Source organism: Marmota monax, unplaced genomic scaffold (assembly GCF_021218885.2).
Source record: "Marmota monax isolate L192 unplaced genomic scaffold, Marmota_monax_Labrador192_F-V1.1 WCK01_AAM20220418_F8-fsc00166, whole genome shotgun sequence".
Taxonomy (NCBI): Eukaryota; Metazoa; Chordata; class Mammalia; order Rodentia; family Sciuridae; genus Marmota; species Marmota monax.
The window spans coordinates 1,578,202-1,597,873 of NW_026693344.1; the positions used below are offsets into that span (position 1 = coordinate 1,578,202).

At 35.0% G+C, this 19,672-nt stretch overlaps 1 protein-coding gene across 4 annotated transcripts in view; it reads right to left on the reverse strand.

Annotated features, from left to right (window-relative positions):
- Positions 1-19,672, reverse strand: part of Rnls (renalase, FAD dependent amine oxidase) — a 344,079-nt gene that overhangs the window by 315,569 nt on the left and 8,838 nt on the right. For all 4 annotated transcript variants that reach the window (XR_009228013.1, XM_046456796.2, XM_046456795.2 and 1 more), the window contains exon 4: positions 15,503-15,661. Coding sequence is in view for 3 of the 4 variants with exons in the window: in XM_046456796.2 (XP_046312752.1) it covers positions 15,503-15,661 (159 nt within the window). In the remaining variant the exon portion in view is untranslated. The remainder of the gene's footprint in view (positions 1-15,502; positions 15,662-19,672) is intronic.

Below are 19,672 nucleotides of genomic sequence, written 5' to 3' on the forward strand. Positions count from 1 at the left end.
AAATATTTCCAAAAGTGTAAGGAAGGAAATAATTTCTTTCTTTTAAAATGAATTTTATGAATTTTCTTTCTCTTAAAATGAAACCTCAGCTGATGCAGATGGCAAGACCTGGGGATTATTTAGGGAATTTTGGTCCATCTATGGACTAATAGTCACACTTATAAAGATGCAGATCTGTATATTTTGGCTTGTTAATGACATTGTTGGGCATCCAGATTTTTGAGTTTGTATTAAAATGAAAATGTCTATTGCTTGTCATCATCATACTTACATTAAAGAAAATTTAAACATTTTAGAATTTGAAGGGACTTGCAGAGAACATCTGATAGTAAAAAGAAAACAGCTTTTGCAGTCAGTGTTCTCTCTCTTCTACTACATAGCTTTGTAGGCTTGGACAGCCACTTTCATTACCCTGGCCTTCCCCTAATAGTGGGGATAATAATGCTAGTTTATTTTTAGGATTATTGACAAGACATAAAATATCCTGCACAAAATAGATGCTTATAAATTGGAGCTATTTTTATTTACCCCAGTTATAAATTCCCCTTGGACCATATGTTTGAAGAATGGATAGCCGCAAGGGAATGAAAGGGAACTAAAGTTTATGTCTAAGTAATTAAGTGCCAGGCATGTAACAAATACAAGTTAAAGACCATCAACAGTTGCTTTCATTGACCCATTCATCATGTGCCAGCAATTTACTAGATGTTTTAATGTATTATCTTATTTAGTCTTCCCCAATTCCTTGGTAAAGCAGGAATTATAATCTCAATTGAACCAAAAAGGAATCAAAGACTCAAAGAGGTTAGGTAAAGCTGTCAAGACCATACAGCTAGCAATCAGTAGAGCCAGGACAAGTAAGAAGAACAGAAAAAATGACTAGAGGCTTCTCTAAAGCTTAGCTATAAATAAGGGCAGCAAAGCTCAGAAACAACTGGAAGAGAAGAGCAACAGAAATGTCTTCCCATCATAAACTCCTTAAGAACTAGAGATAGGCGTCAGTAGCTGATACAAACCCAGAATCTGTGACAATTCCTGAAACACAGTAGATGTATAATTTTATAATTAGGTGGAAAGCAATTGGCAATGTAGCCAATAAGGAATCACATTTGCTTAAAGGTAACTAAGTCTTTGTGATGACAGCGAATATGAAATGTGAAAGAGTAGTAAGAATGTTCATTAAGGACAACAGTCACAGTTTAAGATTTTCTCTATAAATCTATTGTCTGATAATAACTACTGTGTTCCTTGAGTTTTCCCCCATAATATTATTTCAAAAAGATTACAGTTATTGTGAGTGATATCACCTTAAAATGAAATTTACAGGTAAATGGATGGAGTTGGAGAGTATCATGCTAAGCAAACTAAGCCAATCCCCAAAAGCCAAAGGCTGAATGTTCTCTCTGATAAGTGGATGCTGATCCATAAGTGGGGGGGCATGGGGAAAATGGAGGAACTTTGATGGGCAGAGGGGACATTTATGGGGGGGAGCATGGGGACAAAAAAGATGGTGGAATGAGATGGACATCATTATCTTAGGTACACATATGACTGCCCATAAGGTGTGATGCTACATCGTGTATAACCAATGAGAGAAATGAAAAGTTGTGCTACAATTGTGTACAATGAATCAAATGCATTCTGCTGTCATATATACTTAATTAAAATAACTTAATTAATTTTTAAAAAGGCATGGGAAATAGGTTATAAATTTATCTATATTTTATCAAGCTAGCTGTATAGATATATTAACTGAACATGAAACCCTTATTATATATCTGGATAATTGAACAGAAAGAAACATCTGTTAATTTGCTGGATACTTCACTGAATATGATTCAGTAATCAACTAATTGATCATGTTTTGCCTCATTTGATATACATTTGAAAACTAGATCAGTAACTTCTTGGCCTTTGTATCATTCAAAAAGCACCATTTAGGGGCTAGGGTTGTGGCTCAGTGGTACAGTGCTCACCTAGCATGCCTGAGGCACTGAGTTCGATTCTCAGCATCACATAAATAAAATAAAAGATATTGTGTCCACCTAAAAAAGCACAATTTATAGAAAACATCAACCCACAAATTCCCCCCAAACCAACAATGAATATTCATAAAGCAACCAAAATATAATAAAATTAATCTACATGCTCCCCCTCCGTCCAAAAAATGTGAAGGACAATGATCATGCATGCATGCTTGCACGCACGCACACACACACTCAACCCCTTGGGATGGCTTAAAATCCATTTTACTGTATTTTCTATGTTGAAAAGAATCTATATGAAAGAAAATTCTCTGTGAAAATTTTGTATTTAAAATTGAGCCAATTTGGGCCAGGGTTGTGGCTCTGTGGTAGAGCGCTTCCAGGCATGCGTGAAGCACTGGGTTTGATCCCAGCACCACATAAAAATAAACAAAATAAAGGTATTGTGTCCATCTACAACTAAAAAAATATTTTAAAAAATTGAGCCAATTTTATCCAAGTAATACCTACAATTTAAAGTCAATTCATAATTTGTTAAGTTAGATAGGTGTAAATTCATTTATACAAGTGAACTTCAGTAATTTAACAGCTTGTTCTTTTGCGGGGGATAGATTATTATGAAAATAAAGAGAAACTTGGTCTACCAGAATTTTGCAAAAAAATAACATTTGGCCAAAACAAAATTCCCTCACAACAACAACCTACATATAGTCACATCCAGTGACTACATCGCATTTATGCTTCCTAAGCAATGAAGTTTATTCTGACAATTTGACAATAAGAATTGTATCAGCAAAGTGCCTGTTAATTTTCTATATTCTATTTGGCAAAAAATATGACACATAGTAATATAAATAAAAAATATAATCCTGGGATGCACTTGTAATCATTGCAGAGAACTGCTCCAAACTCTCTTAGGCTGTGGCATGGGCTCTCAGAAGAACATACAAACACTGCCACATGCTGTTCGTCTGTGTGTCCTGCAGGCTGGGAGGAGCCGCCCCCGCTCAGAAGGCCAGACAAAGTACCAAGTACAGCCAATTTTATGAAGGTGTTAACTCCTCAAGAGCATCAATAGGTCTTGAAAAAGTAAAGTATAACAATCTTAAGAATCTAATAGTAATGTCTAATTAACATTCTATGGTGTACACAACTGTAGTTATGACAAAACAGTCTCTATGAGCACACTATTTCCTATTAAAGGAACCAAAGGGCTTAATAGAAAGATTTTATACATAACCTACTGAATTTACTAATGTATTTAAAATTTTCATTTTACAAATTTCCTAACCTCCTCTCTTTATCAGTGTTAAATCTATATGATGTTACATCATAACCCAGTTCCCTAAATGTATGAATTGGTGTGTATCTTTATATACTTGACAGAATATATATATATATATATGTGTATGTATATATGCCTCTTCTAAAAACAGTGTAATATCTACATGCCTATAATATACTTAGAGGTAGAAATCATGTTTTATTCAATTTTGTCCTTCCTGTCACTGGTAAGACATGCCAAGAAAATGCTTGCTGAAAGAATAAATGGATACATGAATAATTAAGCATTGTTCAGAACTTTAGAAATGTCTAAAGAATGAATACCATATCCTCAAAGAAGCTAGAATTTACTTCTAGTTTCATTTTTATGAAAATTACATATATATTTATGTATAAGAACATTCAAAACTAATTATCAGTTCTACATCTTTATCTCATCATGAACATCACCACCAATCAAAATAAAGGCACTTAGGCTGCTGTTGACTTTAATTATGACCAGAAAAGCTGAACTAGAATGCACTATTCTATGTTTTTATCTGAAGCCCTTAATTTTAACATCTAGTACAAAGCACTTCAATTAAAAACATACAAGTAGTAAACTGAAAAACATTTACATTCAGGCAACAAAAACAGTTTTAATTCACTTTTTGATTCAATCATTCATTCAAATATTTAAAACCTATAATATGGTTAGAAAAGATCAAGCCTAGAGAGAAAAGAATATTTACTTGTTTCATTTTAAATTTGTGATCACTAACTTCAAGTGGGTTTTAGTGCTATCTAACTCTCCTACTATATTTTACTCAATTCACACTACTAGATAATACCTCTTCTCTCTCTACGAATCTTCAGTATCTTTAGTCTCTCCTCAGTCTCTGCTAATGATTTTGTATCTTGTTTCATTTGAAAAACAACCAGAAGAGGATTTCCACAGGTCTCACCTCCAAAGGTGTCTCCCACCTATGATCCACTTTCCCTCTTATTATCTGGCTGCCAACTAAAGCCCTGTCCTCTGTCTCCTACTAAGGTCCAAATTCCTGTAACTGTCTAGTCTTGTTACTACATTATCAGTTTTCCTTTTTCTACTTGATTGTTTTCATCAGCACACAAACATAATATGTCTTATCTTAAATATACAATACAAAATAACAAAAATGTGACCCCACCTCATCCTCTAAACAGCAGTCCAATTCTTTGCCCTTTTCACAGAAAAACTAAAGAATTATCTCTACCCCACCATTCTCAATAGGACTATTAATACCAAAGGGAAAAATCTGATTCTTTCAAGCAAAAAAATCTTACTCCTTTTATACATAAAGCATAGATTCACATTTAATATATAATAGAAGTATGTCTGTGATATTCAAATTTCATGGATGGGGAAGGATTAGGAAAACAATGCTCCTTAGGATATGCTAATTATCCTGATTTAATTATCCCACAGGAAGTGCATATATTAAAATATCACATTGTACCCCCAAAATATATAAAATTGTTATTTATTTAAAAAAATTTAAAGTTTCTTAGGGAAGTGATAATAAATAAAAAGTTGAGAACCACTTTTCTAAACTCAGTATCTCAACATCCTCGCTTCCATTTTTTTTCTCCAGTTTATTCCAAAGTGGCTTTCATTCCTAGCACTCCACTGACTCTGTTATTGTCAATGTCACCTTTGTCCTCCATATTGCCAAATCCAATGGCCAACCCTTAGATGAAACTACAGTTAGTATTTGGCATAACTGATCATTTCCTCATCCTTCAAACACTTTGTGGGTCCACAGGACAACACATATACTAGGTTTTTTTCCCTTACTCTCTGGCTTCCTCCTCTCACTCCTTTTTGCTGGTTCTTCTTATTTTCTAGTCTATAAACTTTACAATTTCCCTGGGCTCAATCTTGAATCTCATCCTGTCTCATGATATTAAATATATCTCTCCATGAATGATTTTCAAATAAATATTTGCAGGCCAGACACTGTTTCTGAAATCTCCTATATTCAACTGTCTAAGCATCTCTAACTGAATCCCTTTTAGGTATCTCAAATCCAACCCAAGTCCAAATCCCTCCTCTTGAGTCCCAGTGCACTACATGCCTCATAAATTTTCTTCTCATTCAGTCTTTTCTCTTTGATAAAAGACAATTCTGTTTTTCCAATTGCTCAGCTCCCAAACAGTGGTGTCATTCTTGGCTCTTCTTTATGTAATATCCCCCATATAAACCGTCAGCAAATCCTGGAAGCTCTACCTTAGAAATCAACTGTTTCTCTAGCAATCTGAACCTTTGAAAATGGATGCAAAATGAGGAGTCCTGATGCATTCAGATTGTAACCACTTCTCAACATTCCACAAGTACTGCTGTAGTTAATACCTTCATTTCTGCCCTCTAATTTTGTAGTATTAGTCTATCTGGTCAGCCTACCCTCTTATATTCTAATTACTGTATAATAGGAGATAAATCTCCTCAATTCCAAGTCAAATCATCCCTCAGCAAAGTAAAATGCAATGACTTTACCAAAGTCCACAAAGCCTTCTATAATTGGGCCTCCTGCTGCCTCTCTGCCCTCATCTCCTGCCAATACCCCTACCTGCACTCTGCAGGGCAGCCCCACCTACCTCCTGGTGAAACTACTCATCCCTTGGAGTTTCTCTACCTACAGCTCCTTCTGTTTGGATATCCCTTCAGAGATTCTCCATGCTTACACTTTCACCACCTTCAGGCATCCGCTGCTTAAAGGTCACCTTGTCTCAGAGCTGTTCATGCAATGTACAAGTGCAATCCTTGTCGGTTTTCATTTCCCTTACCTTGCTCCATCCCTCTGCCACAGCACTTACTACCATGTCATAGAGATATTGACTTATTTCTCCTTCCTTCACTGAAATAAAATATTAAAAAATATTATTTTGTCCATTACCATCATCCTACATAAATATTTACTTACACCTTCTCTTTTTAGTAGAAGTTGCTTGGAGTTTTTATTGTTTGCTTCGCTGCTGTACCCCGGGTGTCTAGAATAGTGTCTAACACATGGTAGATGTTCATGTGTTAGAACATTATTTTTATGAAGACAAAAATGAATTCAATATCTGAGTAAATAATGGCAACTACCATTTTAAAAAATAAAACTGGATTTTAATTTCTCTCCCTGGAGTAAAATCTCATATTCTCATGTTTGGCAAGTAAAATTAAGAGATGCAAAAAATGTCTAGTAACTCACAGGAATTAAATGCAAACTTTACTTTAGATGCAGTGATTTCCTTTGGCTATTTTATATAACAAATTTTAGAAGAGGCCAATATTTAAATAGTAAATACAAGTAGTAAACTGAAAAACATTTACAAAGGCTTCTACAACAGTAAAAACTATATGTTCTGTGCTGGTTACTCAAATACTTTTACATTTTCTCTTTCGTTCTTTTCTAGAAGCAAACATTCAAGGCAGAATGAGAAAATTTTAGAATATGGCCAGAAGGCTTCAGAAAAAAGGTAGATGGTCAGAATAACTAGTCAGCATATAGCCCTAATAATCAGACACAACAGAATACAAAGCTTCTTAAATAGGATACAGCTGTGAGAAACAAAAACAAATCTGGACAACAGCTTATCCCATGAAACATGCTGGTATTCCTCCCATTCTTTTCTTCATTCTATCCCTTCCTCTCCTTTAATCCCAACATTTAGAATTTCCCACTTTAAAGTTAGTAGTTGATTCTGGTAATAATTCCTTATTTTGGGGTTTGGCATATTTTATTTCAATTACCAGAGATTTATTCCAGAAAGCTAAAAGCTTAGTTCTCAAATTTCCTCTCTTTAATGTCCTTACCAGATCTGATAGGAAAAAGTTTAATTCAATTCAGTTGATGACTCAGTTGGTGCTAATGACGCAATTCAATAAATTATAGCTCTCTGCTCTTTCATCTCACCCCATCTCTAATATTGACATTTCTTTTTAAAGCCTTTCTGTTATTGAAGAACTCTGAGTGAAAAATAGAGTTCTAAGTTCTAAAGGAAATACAGTCCATAGGGCAGCATTAAGAAGGGAACTGTCCTTCTGTAAGGGAGCATCCTGGTGGCCTACTTTAAAATATCATGCATCTCCTGAGAGCATGTACATAAGAGCAAGAATGTGAAACTATTTGTATCACTGATGCACTCATATCAACAATGGGAAGTTCAAACATATTAGTGCTATATAAAAAGGTAAAAACACACTAATCCAATTACTAAAGACTGGAGGTTTGGATTCCACTACTGGCTCTGCCTCTCAACAGTTATGTGATTTTAGGCAAGTACACCTATTTTTTCTGAGATTCACTTTCCTTTTCTATAGAATGAGGAAAATAATATTTTTTACAAGGTGGTTATGAAAAATAAATGATATAATATAAATAAATTATTAATAAGCATTCATAAAATGATGTTTGATGTTGAAATTATCATCATCTCCCAGTTATCCTCATCTTTTTTCCCAACAAAACTAATTCGTTCTCCAGAGGGATCCTTAAGTAGGGAGACTCCCTCTGTCCTGCTAGGCCCAGGGGTTGGTGTTGTGGAGGGTAGAAGACAGGCAACGATAAACTTGGGCTGCCTCTCGGGCATTTAGAGAAATGAAAATTAAGTAGGACCAACCGGAATAAGTAGGACCATTTATTAAGATCAAGACTTAATAAGTGATGGCAACAAAGGTTTTTCTAAAATTGAGATCTTAGTACATAAGTTTGCAGGCAGCCTAACCCAGCAACTCATGTTGAAAGAACTTTAGAAATAGAATTATTCCCTCTCCTATGGAGACAGTCTCCTGAAAAAAGGAGTGAACCATTTTACTCAGTGCATGAAGAACTTTTTTTCCCTATGTTTTGAATCAAGATCTTTTTAGCAAAATGTCAAAGAAAAATCAAATATTTAAACTTATTTAGTAAAAATATTTCGTACTCATCTTCCATCAAGGACAAGTTGTAGAAAAGCAATTGAAATATTTTATCACTGTATTTTACAATCCATAATAAGTTCAGAGATCATGCATTTTGTAGGACAGCTTGCTGCTATCTTGTGTGTCAGTTACGAGAGAGAGTTCTTGTTAAGGTTAAAAGCCTTTTGAGCAACATCTCCCCAAGTTTGACAAGTGTTTTCTTTCTTTCAATACAATTAGGTAGTTATCATTAAATATATCCAGCCAGGTTCGAAAGATAAATTCAGTATGTCTGATGAACTAAGACCCCTGTTGTTTGTTCCAGGCTCACCACAGTCTGCCTCAAATCTATAGTTTTATCTCCTAAAACTTCTCACCACAACACCTTGTCTGGCCAAGCCAATCTATTTTCAGTCCTTTAAAACAGACATTTCTACTTCCAAGGTTTTGCTAAGATCTCTTTCCTCTGAATGTTTTTCAAAATGCAATTTCAGAGTCTGTTTTGTTAATTCATTCATTAACAACAGACCGAAGGCGTGCTGTATGTGAGGCACCATAAGGGAGTTCTGGGAAACAAGAATGGGTGAGTCAGAGCGAGTTCCTATCTTCAAGTACTTCATATTCCATCAGGAGAGAAACACATTACATTATACAACTGATTAAACCACTGCTTAATCACAATTATGATGTGTTAAAAACAAACATGAGGCACAGAAAATTAGGATAACATGTAATGGGAGAAACAGCATGGTCTTGGGGGTCTGGAAATCATTGCAGAAGTGATTTTGAATTGAGTATGGACCTAAAGTGGGACAGACAAGGTCAATAAGTAAACTTCCTTGACAGGGAAGTTTATTTATGAAGTTATGATATATTAATAAAGATATGGTGAGGAAATTATTCTCTTCCAGAAATTAAAACTTTTTCCAACACTACTCCTCCCTGTTACTCTCGCTCTCTGTAAAGCTGGGGGGTGGGATGGGAAATGCAATAATGATCCCATTCCACACTTGAAGGTTAAGAAGCCACTAAGAAAAGGTGCTAGTCAACTGCCCTCAAGGGGTTCTGAGAAATGACCAGTCAGAATTGGCCTTATTACTCTGAGCCTTACTGCCCAAAGATATAGGAAGAATATCCAAAGGGATATGAAACTACAATGAAGCTAAGACCACCTTAAGGAGAGACTGAAGGGCATGCACATGAAAACAAATCTGATCCACTCTGCCACAAGCCCCTGGCACTGCAGACAGATCTAGGGGGTAACTGTGGGTAGAGAGAATGAGTTCTAAATTCAGAATAAATATTAAATATAACACAAGTGAATATTTATTTAAAAACCAAAGTGAGACTTTTAAGAACCAAAAATGACTAAAAAGTTGTTTCAATGCCTAATATGTTATTAAGTGATTTTTCTCTAGAAAGCCATGGAGTTCAACATAGGGATGTTTGAGAAATAAATAAAGTTGTCCAAGGTCTATGCCTTATATATATAAGACTCCTAAAAATGAATTACAGCCACAAAGTGACTATAAAGGAAACAATAAAGGTATGACTTTGGAATAAATAAATGGAATAGACATACAGAAAACAGATACAAGTCTACACGGAAATTTACACAAGGTAGATAAAGAACTTCAATCTAGTGGGAAAAAGAATGTTATTAAATAAATAGTGGTGATTAATGGGTATTACTCTAGGGAAAAGACAAAGTTAGGAACCTATCTCATTACATAAACATGTATTCCAGGAGGAGTAAAGATTTAAATGTATAGCATAGAAACTAAAATTATTATAATATAATTAAGAATATTTATATGATATTAGAGTGAGAGTTCTTAGCAAGATTGGAAACCTAGGGCTGGGGTTGTGGCTCAAGTGGTACCGTGCTCGCCTAGCATGCGTGAGGCACTGGGTTCGATTCTCAGCACCACATAAATGTAAAATAAAGATATTGTGTCCACCTAAAACTAAAAAATAAATAATTTTAAAAAAGATTGGAAACCTAGCAACTATAAATGAGACATGTGACCAAATAAAAATCCAAAGAAATTATTGTAGCAAATAACATAATAAACAAAAACAAAAGAGAAGCCAGGCACCATGGAGCATGCCTGTAATCCCAGTAGCTCAGGAGGCTGAGGCAGGAGGATTGCGAGTTCAAAGCCAGCCTCAGCAAAAGTGAGGTGCTAAAAAACACAGTGAGACCCTGTCTCTAAATAAAATACAAAAAAAGGGCTTGGGTGTGGCTCAGTGATCAAATGCTGCTGAATTCAATCCCTGGTATTGCCTCTGGCCAAAAAAAAAAAAAAAGACAAATGATAGTCTGGGGAATATCTGTAACATCATATGTGAAATACTTCTCAAAACAAATATCCCACTAGAAAATAAAGCATAGGAGCTAATTGGAGAATTCACAAGAGGAAATCTAAATGACCCATAGATATATGAAAAAAGAGTTTCACTTTACATCTCCAAAATCAGAGTGGATGGGAAGCTATAAGCCCCAAATTTCCTACAAGTTCTAAAACTCTATGATCCATCCGGGGTTCACTCTTTTAGCCGATGAATAAGGTACCAAACAGGGATCAAAAGACTCTAAAACTCTCTGACCCTAGAAACCTATCATTAAGTTGTGAAATAAGACAGCCATCCTACAGGAATGGATTGAACAACCACTAGTAGTTTGTGGGTCTGTGTGTGATACGGTGCTTGATGCTGGGTGGGGCTAGAGAGTTATATGGAACCTTTTCCCTCATGGATTTTATGATTTACTGGGGAGACACTAACTGAAAAATAAGAATTACAGTAAAATGTGGTGAATAATATGAACAAACAGAATATCCCAAACAGGCCAAAGGGTGGGGGGTAGATTAGGGTAGGGGTATCCTGTAGGGTTCTTGTCAAAGATAAAAATTCCTGAACCCTATATAAATCTTAGGAGTAAAAATCTTCATGAAAGTGCCCTTACATTTTTATTTTATTTTATTTATTTTTAGCTGTTGCTTTCATCAAGAATAAGCAGGACACTAAGCGAGCAATCGGTAACAGGAGAGTCTAATATACAGTACGTACTGGACAGCCATGAACAGCAGCAGCTAGGACTACAGGCTCTAGAGCCCCACTACTGAGGTCACATTTCTATTGTGACTTCAAGAAAGGAGATGATGATGCCTGTGTGGCTTTGAGGATTAACTAAAGATAATCTCTGTAATATTAATATGGAGAGAGTAGCAGAATTATAGAACCATTATATATTATATATATATATTTATATATTTATATATAAATCGGGGTTCACTATATGGTGCATGAAGTTCTCCTATTCTTTAAGTGTAAATAATGTAATAAATAATTGTTAAAAATTGCCAAAAGAAAAAAAAACTAAAACTGTTCTGTTCCTTCCATTAAAAACAAAATAGAGGAAGATATAACAGAAAAATCCGAGCCACACTAGTATCAAAAATAAATTCTTTCATCTAAGACATGTTTTTTTTTTTTTTATTCTAAAGAGTACATATGATTTGGAAAGAGAATGAGAGGAAAAACAGAAGACTCTGTACAAAAACCAAAGACTCTGTACAAAAAAGTGTGTCATATATCATTTTATTTCTGTCACTAACCAATCTTGCCCATTTGGGCAAGTTAGTTCTCATGGGGCTAAATTTCTTTCCCAGTGATATGTGGTTTTGTGGTAGTCACAGTGTTTTTTATCCTATGTTCCAATCATAGTCCTCTCTGGTCTAAGGATTCTAGAGGGAATTGTAATATATAATTGACCCACTAGATGGCAATATATGGTTTTGGAAGTGAATATCTTTCAAAAGCCACTTAAAGTGTTGCTTAATAATCAAACAAGAACAAATTTAAGTTTCTCAAAAAGAAAAAAAAAACCTGAAAGGTAGACATTAATTCCTCACAGATGTCATTATTGAGATTTATGAGTTAAAGAGAGAATCTAGGGACATAACTGTATGCTTACCTAGCATGTGCAAAGGCCCTGGGTTCAATCCCAATGCTATAAGAAAAAGTTGTATGAATTTAAAAGAGAGTAGACTTTTTTCTATAGTGCTCATTATAGGGACTTAGGGGATAGGAAAACAGGGGGCTTTAGCTAAAATGCACAAAATTTAGTTATGTAAGAGGAATAAATCTTAGAGATTATATGTATAATATAGCGGTCATAGTTAATAAAACTGTATTGTATACTTAAAATTTTGCTAATAGAATAGAACTTATTGCAAAATTTAAAAATAGTAAACAAAGAGGGTGGAGCAAACTTTTGGAGGTGATGGATATGGTTATGATGTACATTGTAGAGATGACTTCAGTGATACTTATTTCCAAACTTATCAAGTTGCATCCATTAAATATGTACGTCTTTTCACAAGTCAGTCATGTCTCAATATAGTGATTTTTTTAAAAAGGACTCATATAAGGGCTAAAACATGAGACTAGATGCTCTCTAAGGCCTCTTCTAACCCTGAGTATTCTATGTTAAAAATGAACATTATCAACTAGAATTTCAGTATCAGTAAGAAAAACTGTCCTGATAAAACAAGAGTTAACTGAGCAAGTGTTCCTACTTGAAGAAATATATCCTCCCTACCCTACTTAATACCTCTGTTCCCTTAGTTTCTATATCTGAATCCTCTCCCTCAGCACTTAGCACAGGAACATCAGTTTTAAGAACCCCTGTCCCCTAACATACATACACATAAACACATACACACACACACACACACACACACACACACACCTTTTGCAGATACTATCCTCTTTACCTCTAGACTTACAATATATACAAGGAATCCTACATTTCACACGTATATTATAATTTCTATTTTGGTTGCTGGCAAGCTTCCTGCTGTCACCATCTCATTAGTACCCAGTCTTAGTAGGAAAATGATGTCTGTGGATTTAGAAGTTTCTGGCAACATGTACTAGATACTCTGAGGAACAGTGTAGAAAACCTTGGTTATCCAACTCCCCACTCCCATCCTTGAAAATGGATAATAGTTGACAGCTAGGAAAGGCATTTGCATGTAAAGGACATTTCTCAATTTGCTACTTGTAGACTAAAGTCTATTTGGGGAAAGGACAAGAAGTCAGACCTCAAAACACAGTTTTTCTTTTTCTTTCTTTCTTTTCATTTTTTTTTTTTTTTTGTACTGGGGATTGAACCCAAGAGTGCTTAACCATTAAGCTACATCCCAGCCCTTTTTACTTTTTATTTTGAGATAGGGTCTTGATAAGTTGCTTAGGGCCTTGCTAAATTGCTAAGGCTGGCCTCAAACTTGTGATCTTCCTGCCTCAGCCTCTGGAATCACTGGGATTATAGGCATGGGCCACCATACCCAGCAATAAAACCTAACACACACTCCTGCCACCACACATTTTATACTGAAAAAAAAAGTTAAACAAAGTTTAATATCTAAAGTGAATATTGCTAAGCCAATTGAAACATTCAAAGACTTATAAAGGATAAAAGTAACATAAATTTAAAAGATAAAGACAAAAGATTGGGATATTAAAGTGTTATGCTTCATGAAAAATCTGAATAGCACTGTAATTAGAAATAACATATCCAAAGAGAAGTGCATAAAGTAGTCTTCATAATTGTAAAAAGCCTTCAGGTCTATGTTACTAATTACTGGCATTAATCATTATTTTTCTTCAGCCTTTCTATCAATATATAGCATATTTGGTTGGATCACTTGCAATTGTCGATTTATCACCATTTCAACCTATAAAATCATGTTTTTTTACAGATCAATCTAGTAATTGTCACTATTTAAACACTGTTTTTAATTACCTAAATATTAACAAAGCAAAATATTGTCAAATAAAAATATCTTACTTCACAATATTTCTGAAACATACAAACCATATATACATATAAAATATATAAAGCCTATAAACACACAGTACATAATTGGAGAGTGACTTTTAGCAATACCCTACCTTCATTTGCAAATTCTAATCAGTATATTAAATCTACTGAGTAATAATTCTCTGTACTCAATAATATTCCCCAGTAGGTGATTAGAAATAAATACTAAGAATTATTAGAGCCTACTGATGACACTACAAAATTTGAATATGAAATCAAATTTAATGGTAACTCATTAACTATTATCACCATATGTAACAATTTTACCAGGTTCAAATGAAGAGATTCTGAAACTTGAAAAGGTTAATTCATGAACACAACCTTATTTGAAAACGGAGGACTCACATCATGTTCTTTCTGTGTTGGAATTAAACTGAGGTTGATCTTTTGAGGAGGTAGATGGTAAAATCAGACTTAGCTGACATAAAGAAACAGAATGTGGTGATAAGGTCATTCCACACTAGTTTCCTTACCATTTTTTCACACATTCCAGCTTTCTTAGAGAGCAACTTTGTACAGTCCCTTACTCTGTACCAATCCAGTGAAATTTGAAACTTAAAAAATCAATGCCCCCTACAGATATCAAGAACTGGCATCATGAGGACAAGAATCAAGAGGAGCCTCGTTCTTTCTAGACTTCCCACTTGTCATTTCTCAGGTTGATAAATTTAAAAATTGGACTCATTAAAAATGATCTACAATGGTTTAATGCTTTCTCTCTACATAAAAACTGATTCATTTTTATAAAATAGTGACATCAGACTTGATAAATAAGATATGATATTCTACTCATCTAGTCATTCTACTCATCTAGTCATCATATTCCTCCTTAAAATATACCTTTGTTATTTTTAGCAAGAGAACACTTTTTTCTTTCCTTATACAGACAGATAAATTTCTTTTGGATTTTAGTTCATTATAATTTTGGTTCTTTTAACATAATTTTAGCTCCTTTGGCATAATTTCCTCCCCACCCCCATCCTCCCAACCATCCCTTCTCTGTGCCTCTTTCACAATGAAGCTAGGCTATTTGCTCAAACAGGAGTAAATACTTAGAGGGCAACCTAAAGAGCAAAAATACAGGAAATGAGACAACTCAAGTAAGAACTGATATATATTAAAAAACCCTCCTTTTCTCCAGTATGCATACAAAGAAATTACTCTTTTAGGCAACAGCACTGCACATCCATCAACAATGCTGCCTTTTTAAAGGCTAGGATAATAAGAAAAAAGCTCAACTTTTAACTAATTTAAAAACAATTATATGGGTTTCACTTTGGCAGGCCTAATATCACAAACTAGGCCATAAGCAGTTTTTAAGACATGAAATCAATATAATCTATAATGCATACTTCACTAAGAGAATTAGAGCAAATTCACACTCTACTGAAGAAATCCCACTCCCTGAGTAGGTAAAAAGCAAAGCAGACTTACAGTTCACAATGTCACCTTGAAGCTGCAGAATCTGAGGAACTGGCATGGTGAGGACAACAAGATCAAACTGCTCAGGGGAGCCTGTTTCCCTGAAGACTTCCCACTTGTCATTTCTCAGGTTGATCTGGGTCACACACTGTCTAAAGTAGACTTCTGCACCTGCTCCAAAATATAAATTGTGTTCACATTCTCAGAATTTTCCATATGAATGAGGGACAAGTGAATAGTGGTAAATTGTATCCACTCTGGTGAAAAAATATGCTCAAACTTGTCTACTATAGTCCCCACTGTTCTCTTTCTTTACTTAGTTTCTTAGTGGCAATTTTTCCTTTTTGACATCCTTACAATAAGTGTCTGGATTTTAAAAAACACTATTACAAGTAATAACAGCAATGACAGTAGTAGTAAAACAAAATTAGGAGTAGTAGTAGTAAGCATAGCTATCTTTCATTATCTACTATATGCCAAGTGCTTCATGCACACTATACCAAATTATTTCAGATCTGGAAACAGATTAAGAAATATTATGCCATAATTTAGAAGTATATCTAGCTAACTCTAAAGCTCATCATCTTTGCAAACTAAGTATATATACATTTCAGTAAAGGTGTTAGTAATTAGTTCTCACTAGTAATAGCAAGAAAAATAATAATTTCTATCAATGAAATTAATATTACTTTTTGAACGACCTGATTAAGGTCTCTGTAGGAGAAATGCAAGTCCTCATCAATAGATCAGTTTCCTCGATTAAGAAGAATTAGAAGGCTGGGGTTGTGACTCAGTGGTAGAACACTCACCTAGCATGTGTGAGGTACTAGGTTTGATCCTCAGCACCACATTAAAGTAAAATAAATAAAAGATATTGTGTCCAACTACAACTAAATATATATATATATATATATATATATATATATATATATATATATATAAAGAAGAATTAGAAACAGGAAAAACATTGAGTACCCTCTCATCACATTTCCATTCTTAGCATTTATCACAAAAGCATTTTAATAACTATTTCCCTAATTATTGTTTTATATAGTCTTATCTTTTGAATTCTAAGTTTCATGAACCACAAATTCTTGTTTCTATGCATAGCATAGTACTTGACACAGACTAGGTATTTACTCAATATTTGCTTAAAAGAATGTATTAAGAACTATAAACTGAAAGAAAGTATTGTTAAGTCATTAAGTCTGCTTACTATGCTAATATCTCAAATTCTGGAATTTAGAAAAACTTTGATTTAAAAACAAATCCAATTTTATTTAGCCTCATGTATAGACAACAAAGAAATGAAGATGGAATGAGAAATATTTTTTTTAAAAAGAATCATGTTCATGTTCATCATTACCTAGACTTTTTCATGTTTCTAGTCACCAAAAATCCAAGTTAAGCCTAACCTTGTCCACAGAGCTTCCTCTGTAGCCACTCTGTAAATTACTCAGTAGGATCCTTCCTATCTCTGATGTCCTTCAACCATCACTGTCTTTACCACTCATTCTTGACATTGATTCAAGATATCTGCATGCTTTAGCTGTGTCTTAATCATCCTGAGTATTATCTATCCAGTAATATCCTAGGCTCCTTCATGTCAGATCTCCAATACCTTTTCCATGTTGCTTGAATAATGCTACCTATAGTAAGCACTCAAATTTGTTCAAGTCACATTGGGAACATGGTGTTAACTAGGTCAAGGGGTCAATGTCTATTTTAGGCGGTGAGCATCATTCTGTGCAAAGATTAAAGCAAGGCTTGTGAACTGTTCTCCAACTTGCCTGAGAATTTTTTCAAGGCAGCTACTTGGGGAAGGTGCAAATAATCAGTGCTTTCAACTTTCTTTTTTTTTTTAATATTTTTATTTTTTTTTAGTTTTTGGCGGACACAACATCCCTGTATGTGGTGCTGAGATTTGAACCCGGGCCGCACGCATACCAGGCAAGCGCGCTACCGCTTGAGCCACATCCCCAGCCCAGTGCTTTCAACTTTCATTCCCCATCTCCATTACTCAACCCAGAGTGATGCTTTATTTATTTATTAAAGTTCTCTGGCCTAGAAAATTCTCCATGCCCCAGCTGAGTGTCTTGAAAATGAATCCTAGTGGCCACAAGATGTTCTGCAAGGTGTATGCTAGTGGTTCCCTAAGACCAGCAGCACTAGCCATACCTAGGAACTAGAAATGCACATTCTCAGACCCTGGCCCAACAATTCCAAATCAGAAATCAAGGGATTAGGTCCAGCATTCTATGTTTAACAATCTACCCAGCCTGGTTATCTACAATGCATGTTGAAGTGTGAGAACCTCAGGGTAGACATCTGTCAAAACCACTCTAAAAGTAGGATTTACCAAGAGGTAGGGGAAAAGGTATAGCTGCTCTTATTAACCAGGAAGTTTTCCTTCCAAGCTATTAGGCTTGAAGTTTCTAGGAAAGAGGCATAAAACTGGTGAATGGCTTTCCACTGCGCTTAAAGTGTACAATCTTTAACATTGCTTACAAAGTCTTTTACACCTAGCCTTGTCTTACTCCTATGCTTCATCTCTTACTACCTTCTCCCTCATTAACTACTCCTCAGTTAAAATGACCAAATGTTCTATCCCAGAGCAGTGTATACCTGTCATCCCAGCAACTTGGGAGACTAAGGCAGGAGAATTGCAAGTTTGAGACCAGCCACAGCAACTTAGTGAGGCCCTGTCTCAAAATAAAAAATAAAAAGGACTGGGGATATGGCTTGTTGGTTAAACACCCCTGGGTTCAATCCCGGTACAAAGATAAATAAATAAAGTGACCAAATTTTCTATCAGGAGTATATACTTCTTTATTAAAGAATTACTTTTTGAAATAAATAGTAACATTTTATATAATGATAACCCCAAGGGGTTGTGTTATACAAACTGAAAATATAAATAAATTTTTACTAAGAATTGGTTAAATGAGAACTGACAGTCATCTAATATACATCAACCTAATATGTATGCTAATTACATAAATTATCCATATTAATAATCTGTATCACTGTGCTTACCATGTACTGCTACATTCTGTGTGAGCTACAAAGAATTCTGCACACCTGTAATGCTAGCTACTTGGGAGGCTGAGACAGGAGGATCACAAGTTAGAGGCCAGCCTGGGCAACTTAGCAAGACCCTGTCACAAAATAAAAAATAAAATGGCTTGGAATGTGGCTTAGTGGTAGAGGGCCCATGGGTTTAATCCTAGTACACAAAAAAATCTCTTCTCCCATAAGTTTCCAAAGCAAAACTGGAAGATAAACATATATTCTCCCTAAAAATCTAATGAAATAGGGAACTAGGTACAAAGTATTTAAGAAGTGTTCTTCTACCAGGAAATCAGCTCTATAAGCATTGGACTTTATTTTTTTTATTTTTTGAATTTGTTCTAATTAGTTATACAAGGCAGAAGAATTCATTCCAATTCATTGTACACAAATGGAGCACATTTCTTTGGTTGTATATGATGCCTACCATGTGGATGTATCACTGTGCCTATCATGTACAAGATACTGTTACATTCTGTGTTAGCTACAAAGAATTGTGCACCACATGTGCAATCATACATGTAACTAGGATAATGACGTCCATCTCATTCCACCATCTTTCCTGCCACCCATGCCCTCTCCCCTTCCCTCTTCTTTGTCCAAATTTCCTCCATTCTTCACACACAACACTCCCCCCCACCCCCACTAATTATGGATCAGCATCCACTTATCAGAGCAGTATCTGAGATTGGGGACTCTGATGACTTCATGGCTGTTTCATGCTTGGTGGCTGGGAAAGTTTCTTGTGCAAAGGTGCAGGATGCCTAGTTGCTATGGCAATGTCCTACATGAGGAGGCTCTGTGCTAAAGTCTTATCAGCCTTGATTTTGATCTCAGGCACACAGCTCCTGGGAAAAAGGAATTCTTTTGCTAACAACCCCAATGTTACACCAGCTCCTGAACCTGTCCGCATAACAGGAACTTTAAACAACTGACTTTCTTGAGAGTTGCACAAATCTCTTAACATTGCGCATTGTAACTGTAGAATATAACTACAGAATAAACTGCATAATGTTGCTAATTCTGTAACCTTCATGAATACAAAGAATAATGCTTGCATAGTCTTTAATCTGATTAATTTTATATATATATATATATATATATATATATATA